Raw genomic sequence first — 12,079 nt, 5'->3', positions numbered from 1 at the left:
AGAGAGACTGTCTCTTGCCTTACAACTGCTGCCGGGTAGACCGTTATTGTCACATTGTGCGAAACCAGTTCAAGCGTCCAACCATCCTGCTGGGATCAATCCAAAACACCGTGCCGTCATGGGGAAGGTGGAAGGAGGAATGAAATGCGTTAAATACCTTCTATTCGTGTTCAACTTCATATTCTGGGTAAGTGCATGTTCACAGTTGATCTGCGTGATAGTGGGATGCAAGCAGACTAAATAAACCCGGAACAAGTGCAGCAGTGCAGAACACTCACTTTACAATAATCACATCCAAGTTGTGTTTTATCAGCGGTGTTTAAATGGTTTGTGTTGTATCCTCCTGTCAGACCTCTGTGTGCGTTAATGTGTTCTTATCCTGGATGAACTTGTCTCGTGCAGCGCAGAAAGGACACTCAAGAGGCTTTTAGGTTTTTTGGCTCACCGCGCTCAAATCAGATTTTCCAGAGGAAAAATCCCGCCCCCCTTTCCCGGGGCAGCATGTTTTTGAAAGGAAGACTGAATGAAAAGACAGAGGGAGAGAGATTGAGACAGCATGGAAAACAAACTCTTGGCTTCCCGCACCACATTGCTTCATTAACAAACACTGCAGAGCTCATTTATAAACTGACATTTTAACTACCACACACCCTCCACTGCTTCCTGTTTTAAATTTCTAGAGCAGCAGCACATGGGTACACTGGAGGAGGCCCCAGAGAGCCACTTTATAAGAGAAACAGGTGGATAAGAAGGGCTTGTCTTACACACATTCTTTCCACTTTTAGTTTTATAAGCTCATCCCTGTCAAATATCATTAAGACATTGCTGGTCTCTTCATTGTTGTATCTTTTACCTCATATATGTGTCACTATTAACTCTCATCACACATGGAGGAGTTCCGTTGTACGTGTGTGTGTGTGAGTAGAAAGAGAGAGAGAGATTTTCCAACAAGCATCTGTGAAGTGGATCAGACTTTGAGTGCATTGTGAATGGATCCATTGTGACAGCAGGACAATGGCATAATTTCAGTCTGCTGCTTCAGGCCGCTAAGCAGCAGTGCCTATCGGAGCCCTAAATCCAAGCAGTCCGACCGGTCTCACCAGTCCTACCAGTCCTACCAGTGCTTCTTGTGGATATATCTTAGTGTGGATGAAGGTGATGGAGATGGCACAGGCTGTGAAGGTGGACAGAGGATGGCCTGGTTGACAGAGAGGGATGAAATCTTAATTACTGAAATACAGTGAGGACAGTAACTGTGAGAGGCAAAGAAAAGGGTCATGGGGAGATTGAGAGGGATATTCCTGTGCGTGTTTGTGTGCTCACATGGCAAAATAGGGACAGTTGGTGGGAATTTGACCCAGATACAGATAAAATAGATCAGTGTTGATGTTGTTTGCTATGGATGCATGCTGATTGTATCCCTTATTGCACACAACCACACATAAAATTTTCTTTTTAGTCACTACTGACTACAGCATCCCAATCCTCAATGGGTGGCAGTCTCTTTGTTGTTTATGAGTGAAATATGATGTGTGAGATAAAGGCAATTGAAGGAAGGGCAGATATATGATTGATGTTGAATCTTCAAGTAAGATCCTCAGGGGAGGGGAGCAGAGAAAGTGTGATGATGACCATAATGGATGAGGAGTGTTGTGTACTGAAGTTCACAATCATCCTCTTTTGATGCACACACACATGTTAAAAGAGCATCCTCTTTTTCTGCTGCAAATACCACAGAACACCAATGCCATTTTTGCTTGCCAACATTGTGTTTGTGATCCATGACTTATTGACCTGTTTAGTTAAAAATAATGCCCGTGTGGTAAACAGGTTAAGGAAAACATTGCTTCATTGTGGTTTGCACAAAGTTACTTTGCCACAGATTTTTTCCCTTCACTGTTCCTAAGCAACTGTGTTCTGGCAATGTTGGTACTTTTAATATTAATGGTTTATTTATTTTGCTAAGGAAAAATAACTAGTATAATAAGTGTCAGTTGAACGGGAAACAATGCCATTGTCTGTTTACAAGTAGCTGTTTTTGGCACTGTTGGACTTCTTTTCCAAGTGCCTTATGTTTTTTCTGCTACTGCATTGCATCAGACTATAATTTTTACTAGTAAGTTAGCTGCACTGCAACACCAGATTTTTGGAAATGTTCTTCTTTTCCCCATTTCGTTTAAAAAACATCACAAGTCTCTGTCAATAATCACACAGATCTCTTGTTTATAAGCCTAAAGTCTAAGTATAATCATGAACCAGAACCACGGGCAAAATGAAAATGTCTTGTCTTAAAATGTTCTATGACATAAAAAACATTTACAGAAGAATATGAAGGAGCCAACAGTGGTGGAACTGTTGCATCTTTGTTCTGTTTGTAAAATACACAATCAGACAGAATCAGAGGGCAATGTTGTCCTGAGCAGGGTGCAGAGTTAGACTGAGAGTCAAATAAATGCATGCGCTGGTGTGTGTGTGTGGTAGGTCCAGCACAGTGGAACACACCACACGGGACACTAGTGCTGCTGTTAATCCTCTCAGGCGGCATGTTGTTTGACAGCACACTCCGAGATGTTCCCCTATTTGGTCAGCTTGAAGGAAGGAAGGCGAGCGATGGCAACATGTTGAAGGAATCTGCTTTGTGGCATTGTGGTACAAAATCTGTGTGAATGGACTTTGGTAACACTTTATATTAAGTGGTTCCATCCATCTGTGAATGTAGGACTTGGTAGTTCGGTCTAATTATATTTTGATGCAATGTCTTTTTTTTAACACACGGCGTGGTTTCTAAACCTTCAAGTTTGTAAAACAAAAAATGGCCATAAAACAGAGACTGAAATCCAAAAATTACATTTCAGTTAACCTTCAATTTCTGAGTCAATTTGCACAAAAACAAAGAAAAAAAAAATCAAGTCTTTAGACGCTAATTAATAATTTAGTTTTAATGCAAGAAAACTGTTTTGTTTACATTTGTTCATATTTCAAAACACTTTATTTCCTTCATGTTGTAAACTACTGCAGTGCCTCATGTCCCCTCTGGTCCTAAAGGCTCTGTTTTAGTTCCTTTCCTGAAAACATTCATCAGATAATTGTTCAAACATGGCAGAGTGCAAACCAGCTGCTCATTCTTTGTTTGAGATTTGCTAAAGTAGCCTGCAGGCCAGTATTATGCAAATGTGTTTCATGGTGATGTTGTGAAGCAAAGGGAGAAAAGCCTGGGGATTTCTGCCAGTTCAGGTGCCGTATTTTCCGTGAAAGGTAATAACTGTCTATGGCGTGGACTTTGAAATAAGTTTGCAAACACTTCATATTCACAAAAAGATGCAACACACTGATGCAGAGTAATATCAAATCCACACAGCTCTTTCTTTCTGATTCCAGTGACGGTGAACATGAGTCTTTGCACTCCGCCGCCCCTCCCTGTCACTGTACACAATGGGATTTACTCCACCCATAATTATCTCACTCCTATTTACACTCTCCTTCTGCCCATCATTTTTATATGGCCTTACAGTGGTTTTCCCAAACAAGTGCCAGACAGAGCATTATTTTTGACCAGCTTAAATCATGAAACATTTACAGTTGGAATTAGGACGTTTATGACTGTTTTGCTTTTATATGCTTTTTTAATGTTCTTTTTTTACATTTGTTTTGCCCTAATTTACAGTAAAGTGCTTGTTTTTTTTTTGTTTTGTTTTTTTTTGTTTGTTTTATTTTCCCAAACCTTGCATGGACTGTATCTGACCAAGACCACAGCCTGGTGTCAGCTCAACCCTTGCTCTCATGGAAATTCCCTTCACAAAAACACTCTTTAACTGCACTATTAAAAAGTTGGGCTTAAACTGTAAAAGAACCTCAATAAAGCTACAACACAGACATTTCCATCTCCACCTAAGATCATCCAGACATACAAGTGCTTTCAGAAGTACCGAAAAGAACAAAAAGGAAACTCTGCTCGTCTTGCTGTGTTTGTGTCTAAAGTACTTCATTGTTTTACTTTCTAGACATGTTATATTAATGAACAAATTTAGTCTCCAGAGACAAAAAAAGGCTGTATTAGAGACTTTAACCTTGAACAAGATTTATCTATATCTGTGTTGACAGAGGAAAAAAAGATGATGGGCTCTCTAAAGACATACTCTCTTATTTCCTTTTATCCCTGTTTCCTTTTCTCGTTCATTGTGTCTCTTTCCTTCAATTGTGCAGTAAAGTATATAGTCACAGGGAGACAGTAGGTCTTTGTCCTTTGGGGGGACTGGGAGGCAGTGGGGGGGAGAAGCTGAGCTGAGATGGGGTAGAGAAGGAGGATGAGTTGGGATAAAAGGAAGGGTGAATAGGCTCAGAAGCTTGAGAAGCAAAGAGAAGGGAGGGGTGGGGGAGGTTAATGGGGGGTTACAGCGTGAGGTGGGGAGTATGAAAGCAGTGAGGGTGTTAATGGGACCATTGGGACGGTCATGCTCATGAGTGCCAGTGTTGGGGATGCATTTAGCATGTCAGCTACTGATTGCAGGCTTTGAAAAGGATTTTAAAGGAAACCATAAAAGTAATGATGGTTGGCTAATGGAAAACCTCTTATCATTTGTGAACCAGCCACATCCTCCACACAGCATTAATACAATCTACAGCATCTTGGAGGGCCCTGCTCCTTCACCACTGTGTGCGTACCCTCCACCTTGCACCATCAGATGTTCAGACAAATACCACTGTTGAAAAGATCCAGACTCCTTCTCCACACTAATTCCACCTCGCTCACTAAATCTACAGACCCACAGCCTGCACTTCACTTTGCTTTATCACTTTGGACCCGCTAATCCTGAAACCCCAGGAGCTCAGCTGTCCCATACATCACCACGCATGACACTAAATCCTCAGTTTAGGAGGAAGCCGTCTTCCCAACACCTGTCCCATTCCGATGCTTTACAACGGAGCTACTGGCTTTACTTCAGACCAGCGCTGTAAAATATGACTTGTGGACCTGGAGAAGCGCAGGAGAGGAGTGCAGACAGCGAGGATGAAGATGAGATGCAAGAAACAAAGAATGAAAGAGAGAAATTGCAGAACCAGAAAAAGATGGGGCACATTTGGTTAACAAGACATCCCAAAGCAAAATTACATTGGGACAATTTGTGTTTATCAGAGTTTAAAAAAAACAGAACTTGTTGCACCAAATCAATTCACCCTACATAACTGGAGAACACACAAACAAATCTCATACACAGTGGTTTACCTAAATTCTAGATCTGGGACACAGAGAGGCCATGTGACAAGCACTTCTAAATACTCTCCATTTAGAAGCATTTTATTTCTCTGCACATACGCATATACACACACACACATAGACAGTGTGTGTTGTTGTGAAGCTCAAAGGTTTTTAGCCTGGATTATCCTCAGGGGCCATCAGCTAAGTGATCATTACAACCTCTCTGTATTGATTTGTCAGTACAGCGCCCACCTCAATCCTTGTAAGCATCTCTGATATATATATACTGTATATATATATATATTTTTATTTTTTTTTTTTTTTTTTTTTTTTTTTTTCTGTAGTTAGGTTGTCCTAAGGCAAGCTTCTACTTTCCATACTGATGGAAAAATCAAGGAAAATATGAGCCATGTTTCCAAACTAACAGGGGAGCCTGTTTAAGCTCAAGGTGCCACACGCTGCCCACAGCCCAACCGGTCATTTTCTCCATACTGGCTAGCCAGCAATCACTAAGAAGTGTTTTTGTTACATAAATCACAGTTGTAGACAGATATCAAGCCTTTTTTAAAACAGTAAACTCACAATGTAAATTTTGTTGCCTGCAAAACATGAAGGCACTGAATGAAGTCACATGGAAAAACACCTACTGAATCGTGGGCAGAAAAGTCTTTCAAAAGAACTAAAAACCTCTATTATTGGGCTTAAGATTTTTAAAAAATGCATTTTTGATTAATTCTGTAGTTGATTTTTTTCACAGAGATGTCAGTTTAATGATTTTAGTGAAATGAAATATTTAACTGTGAAACAGAAAAATGGCTTCCTCACTGTTACCATATTTCTGCAGCCACGTTCTAGTTACATGGTTCTCCCTCTACATGTTAAACCAGAGGGAAGGAAAGCCGCAGGGAAGAGCAGTGTAGTTGTAAGAACAGAGGAATCCAGCTTACCATACCACTTGTCTGAATATATATATATATATTATTTTAATACATGTTCTCATAATAAACATGTCATACAGCTTGATGCATGTCCTTTTTTTCTTTACTTCCTGCAGTTAATGGGATCCTTTGTTGTAGCAGTGGGACTGTGGCTACGTTTTGACCCAGAAACAGTTTCTCTGCTCAACAACGACAAGGCTCCAGATACGTACTTCATTGGTGAGTGTTGTTACACACCTCCGGTAATCTTTACAGCCAAAGAAGGCACAATGCAACTCAAGGTAGCTGATGAAGTGCATGTGGGGAACAATTCTCTATAGCTCATAACTGAGCTGGAGTTAATGAATTTTGTTTTGTCACCACAGATTTTGTTGAGTTTGTTTTGGAATGTCTGCTGTCTCTAAATGGTTGAGATGTTTGTAATTTGTAAGTAATTTTAATTGTTCATTTTAACTGTTAATTGTTAGAATTGTTATTTTGGTTGTAACTGATACTTTTTGCTGCCTCTTGGCCAGGACTCCCTTGCAAAAGAGGTTTTTTATCTCAATGGGACTTCCTGGTTAAATAAAATGTTCCTCATGGCAATCAAATGGAATATTATCAGTGGAAATAGGAATATTAAATAATGTGTAATTTTGCAGTATTAAACATATTTCTGCATCATTACACCTCTGTCCCTTATCAAATCAAAGCATTTTTTTTGTAAATTGTAAGAGAATTGCTAAGTTCTCTGTGCATATTCAAAGGTCAGGCCTGAACATACTTTCACACTTTTTGACTTATTAAATGTTCATGCTGGAGATGAATGTGGAAACAGGAAGTGACACATATTGATTGAGGATACACCAGGGAAACTACCACCCATTCCCTTTAATTCACTCACTCTGCCCTGATGGAAAGAGGGCCAGAAGGGAGGAGTAGAGAGATGAAAGAGGACAGTGTTAGAAATAGATGGGGCTCTATGGAAAGTTTCTCAATCAAAACTAAGATTGGAGGTCAAAGGAAATGACAGTGCATAATGTGAAAATGAAAGAGAGAAGTGGATATACATGTGCTGTCCTATAGTGAAAAAAATGAGCACATCATGCACTGCATGTGCACATCCACTCTTCTCATGTGAGAAAATTACAGTTATATAATTTATTTTAAGTCTCAAGAGATCCTTATTTTACTGAGTGGTACTTTGTTTTGTAATTGTAGACTGGTGAGCCTGAGTTAAAAATATTTATGTGCAAAATCCTATGATATAGTAAAACTATGTCATCACCTCTGTCTGCCTGAGAGTGTGAGTGATCTAGAATTATATGTACACATGATTTAATAGAGGATATGTGGTTTTTTCTTAGGTCTTCTACAGCATCGTGCCAAACTTGACTTTGACGAGTAGAAAGATTATGTAAACTAAGTATGTGGCAGCATCACTCAGCATCAGATGGAGGAAGATAACTGCTAGGTAGCTTGTTAATTATACCAGAATCTTATGGGCTGTCTTTTTCATACCTTCCTGAGCCCAATTTACTTCCAGGCTAGAGAAGCCTCCTTCAGCTCATCCTCTGTGGAGCTTTTACCTCGCGAGAGACCCCACCTGTACAAGTGCACACTGGTGGAACAAATTTTTTGAGATCCTCCCAATAGACCTAATCATGGCATTTGTTTCCTAATGAGAGGATCAGTTAGAGATCAGGGTTCAAAGCATCCCACATGCTGTGGCCAGGCTTACTTTACCTTAATCACAAAGAGCGAGAACCACATTTGGTTTCTTTTTCATTTTTCTCAGTGAAATTTCATGGGTTAGAGAACTTTCAATAGTTTTGTGCCCTGTACATTTTTCAGCTTTCTTAAACTGTGTAACTCAAATTGAGATCAGATTAAACTTCCAAACATGTCAAAAAGATTTCTTGAAAAGAACTTCTAATCAAGGATTCCTTTGATCTCATGTAGGAAGACGTGTTAAAGTGCCACTGCAGTCTACTTTTACACATATAGGTGAAGAAGCATCAACAGTACTTGTAAATCATGCAGTGTGGAACTCTAATTTCACTGCTCGACATATAGATCACTGTTGCTTTAACTCAGCTCTTTGCTGCCCTCTTCTGGCTAATCCTGTAAGTGACATCCCTGTTAGATGAAACAGCTGGGAAAATCAGAGCATTTAAATAATATTAGTGAGTTATTACACTCATTGAGAGAAGTGAATGCACCACTATTAACTTGTCAGGCTAATATTACATAAAGCTATTGATCTATGTAACCCATCAAGTCAAGTGGTTTTTTATTAGTTGTTTGACTCACAACTGCAAGTTATATTCTACCACCTTGTTTGTTTACATTTACCATGGCTTTTTGTTCTCTTTTTCTAGGCGTGTACATACTGATTGGTGCTGGCGGCCTGGTGATGCTGGTTGGTTTCTTCAGCTGTTGTGGAGTTGTTAGAGAATCTCAATGCCTGCTGGGATCGGTAAGTACCAGTGCACAATTACAGTATTAGGGTTAAAACAAACTGAAATGCATCATTATCTCATTTCAAAGTACTTAATACTACATCCATGTTTTTCTTCTTTTGTCAGTTCTTTGCTTGTCTGCTGATTATTTTTGGGTCTGAAGTGGCAGCAGGGGTGTTTGGATTCTTAAACAAAGACAAGGTACGTTTATTTTTTTCACCGCTTTAGAAGTTGCTATGATGTTCTGCAGTGCTGCCATGAGAGTGATAAATCCAAATGTTGCTGACATTATCCTGTCTCACACAGATAATTAAGGATGTCCAAACCTTCTACATAGAAGCTTATAATGAAAACAACAACAGCACATTGGTCATGTCTTATCATAAAGTGGTAAGGTAACAAAATTAATGAATTTAGGTTAAACAATATGTAAATTTCTATTGTTTAAAAGAACTTTGCTTATAACATTCTTTATCTTCTTGTGTGTTTTCCTTTCAATTTACAGCTAAACTGCTGTGCGACCGCAGCAAGCCCATGCTTCAGTTCTGATCAAAATATCAAGGTACGTCACCAGCTGCAGACTTTAAGCCTTTAAAATCCTTTGTTTTCTCGCCTAAAACAGTTTTTTATGGACAAATGTCTTGTTGTGTACCATCTGGACTACTTGGCTTCAAAGATAAATTCCATTTGCGACTGATCAGAAATAAGTGTTTACTGAATCTACACTTAGGATTGTAGCCTAAAATGATATACATCATTCAAATTTCAAGAATCTTAGCTTTTCAATGGTGTATATCATGTGTAGGTACTTGGAAAAGAGACAAAGTGAAACACATATTTATTTGTCACATCCCACCCATGAGGCATCTGGTACCAACGGGTTAACCAGGAACTCGTTTTTGCTGCTTTGTTGCTTAATGAGTGAGCCATGGTGCCAAAAACCTGATTCACATTAAGAAAACCCTCCTTAACTGTTCTTATCTGTACTTCGCAGGACTGTGAGGCAGGACTCAAAGACTTCTTCAACAATAAACTCTACATCATTGGTTATGTGGGCATCGGCATGGCTGGAGTCATGGTGAGGTAGAAGATGAGAGAAGTGTAATGCATTGTGCACAGGAATGCATTGTGATGGAAAAATGATCATTATTGTTCTTCTTTCAACAGATCATTGGAATGATTTTCAGTATGGTGCTCTGCTGTGCCATTCGCAACAGCAGGGAGGTTATTTAAGACGAATCCTTGACCTGGCCTCTCAGGCACCCAAGAAACAGAGCATGTCCCAAAAATGAATTTTCACTGTGGTGCTCAGTTACCCTTCCCTTGGTCTAATCTTTTTTCATATATATAATTTCATATTTATTCACAACTCAAGAGGCATAATCTTACGTTCGTGACATTCTGATAGGACTGTAACATATCAAGTGGGAACACTACAGTCTGTGTTGACCTGACAATCAGTCAAATAGTTTCTCCTCTCAGCCATTTGTCCACCACTGCAAATTTTAACCGACATACTGGCACAACAGTGTCAGTGCCTCTTCACATAGCCTTGACACTGACCCCTTGGCTGTGGGAAACTTAAGCCTGAGAGAGCAACCAGAGGTGAAAACAGCTGAGTTTGCTTATTTGTCACACACACACTCACAGAAGCACACATGCAAACACAGCAGTGACATGTTACATAAAACCACAGCTGTAAAAAGAAGTGAGAAAGAGAGGGGATGACACAGATTGGTCTGTTAAAAATGGGAACGACTGTTGAATGTTTCTACTACAGCCCTGCATTCTTACTTAACATCATGCAAACACTCAGAGCTTTTCAAGCTACAAATGTTGCTGACTACAACACAAATCCACATAAGTGTAAAGCAGTAATTTGGCATTTATTTGATTTCTTAAAGACAGTTCATGATGATCCCCTCATCCCTGTTCTCTGAATTTGTTCAGCTAGCAGCTGTTTTACTTAAATTGTAAACAGGACTCGTATGTAAAGAAGGAAACAAGATTTTTACATCATCTTTTCACAAAGGCATTTTTATTAACGCTAACGGGTAAACACAGAGGTTAGAATTGATTATATAATCTTTATAACAGCCTCAAACACAGCTAAACCACTAAACAGATTTCCCTATCCTCCCATTAAGAAGACTTCATTACCTGTTTATTAATGCCATTTCCTACTTATCCAGTGATCATAAATATACTGTCCTACATAAGAGAGTATATCCTGTCTCTGTTGACTATGATGTTTACAGGCTATGAACCAGCTAAAGAACAGTCACAGAGGCCATCGTTAACACCTCTCATTTCCATCTCTTTTTTCCCCTTTGTGCCTTAAAAGTACATTCCCCACAACAAAAAAGGAATTAATATACCACACATTCCTCCTACTTAATTAGCTTTAGTAACATAGGACAGATGAATGACATAACCAACATGGAAAAGTTTCCATTTATCCAGGTTAAATTAGACCGCTGTTCTTCCAAGTGTCAGAAGTCCACTATGTAAATAAATAGTTTTTTCTTTCTTTTTTTGTAGTTGTATAGCATTTTTTGTGGCTGTTGTGATAGTTACTATTTAATAAGCTGTATGTAGACAGGTATTTGCTGTAGCTGTACAATGTTGTAGTAAAGACAGTTTTAGAGATGGTCAGAGCGAATCACAGCTAAAACAGCTTCTCAGTGTGCCTTTCTTTGACAACAAGCTGTTTGGTGAGCTGTCTGGACTTAGCAATTAAATGTAGCAAATGTGACTATATGTTCATATAACTGGATTTTGAACAGCTGTCATTCAATTTTCAGGAGGAGCACACGGTTTGAAGTCTTTTGCCTCTTAAAATCTAGTCGTAGGGCCCAAAATAATCATCCTAATGTTGATTCAGTTAAAATGATTAAGCAACTTTGGACTTCACCACTGGTCTATTGTGTTTTTTGTATTTTGTTTATTTCATTTAACTGTAATTTGACTAAATTGAGTGGCTAACTAAGTACTTCAGGATGCCAGGTGGTAGTGTTAAATGATGACACACATGCAGAAGTCACACAGCTGTCACTGTGTTTACTGCTACTCAATCTAAACGCTGTTGCTGTGCTTCTAAGATATATTTGTGTGGTAAATCTGGACACACTCTTGTAGATGATTGTGTGTTAATTTATTTCAGTACCATTTCAGGGTTCTCAGGAATATATATGTTTGAAGTTTAATAAAGTCTTAAAGGTTTAACGCAGTCTCTTGTGTATTCTGTTGCCACAGAAATCTGTTCATCTCTACAGAGGCTGTGACATTTGATTTTCTGTGGTTTCCTTAACAACTTTGCTGATAAAATCAAGGTCTTTCTACAAGATTTGAGAGATTTCCGAGCTCAAGGAGCCTTTACTCCTGAAAAAAAAGTGTGACACATGAGAGAATTGGTTTGAAATGCATTTAAATATGATGGTTAACCTTATTGTAAAGGTTTTTCTAGATGCAATAGCTTTAGTTTCAGTTACTTAAAATGTGTC

At 39.0% G+C, this 12,079-nt stretch overlaps 1 protein-coding gene across 1 annotated transcript; it reads left to right on the top strand.

Moving 5' to 3' along the window:
* On the top strand, positions 1-11,801 carry LOC121652010 (CD9 antigen-like). The gene is made up of 8 exons (XM_042004534.1): positions 1-187; positions 6,252-6,354; positions 8,496-8,593; positions 8,703-8,777; positions 8,883-8,966; positions 9,082-9,138; positions 9,571-9,654; positions 9,744-11,801. The coding sequence occupies exons 1-8, from the start codon at positions 119-121 to the stop codon at positions 9,807-9,809; spliced, it is 636 nt and encodes a 211-aa protein (XP_041860468.1). The 5' UTR covers positions 1-118; the 3' UTR covers positions 9,810-11,801.
* Positions 11,802-12,079: the final 278 nt, after the last annotated feature.

Source organism: Melanotaenia boesemani, chromosome 13 (assembly GCF_017639745.1).
Source record: "Melanotaenia boesemani isolate fMelBoe1 chromosome 13, fMelBoe1.pri, whole genome shotgun sequence".
In the NCBI taxonomy this organism is placed as follows: Eukaryota; Metazoa; Chordata; class Actinopteri; order Atheriniformes; family Melanotaeniidae; genus Melanotaenia; species Melanotaenia boesemani.
The sequence above is the reverse complement of the archived record's forward strand: the minus strand, read 5'-3'. Positions and strand labels throughout refer to the sequence as shown.

Coding starts and splice junctions, on each gene's coding strand:
- LOC121652010 (XM_042004534.1), top strand. CDS start 119: ATGGGGAAGGTGGAAGGAGGAATGAAATGCGTTAAATACCTTCTATTC. Junction 6,355..8,495: donor TCCAGATACGTACTTCATTG/GTGAGTGTTGTT, acceptor CTCTTTTTCTAG/GCGTGTACATACTGATTGGT. Junction 8,778..8,882: donor GATTCTTAAACAAAGACAAG/GTACGTTTATTT, acceptor TGTCTCACACAG/ATAATTAAGGATGTCCAAAC.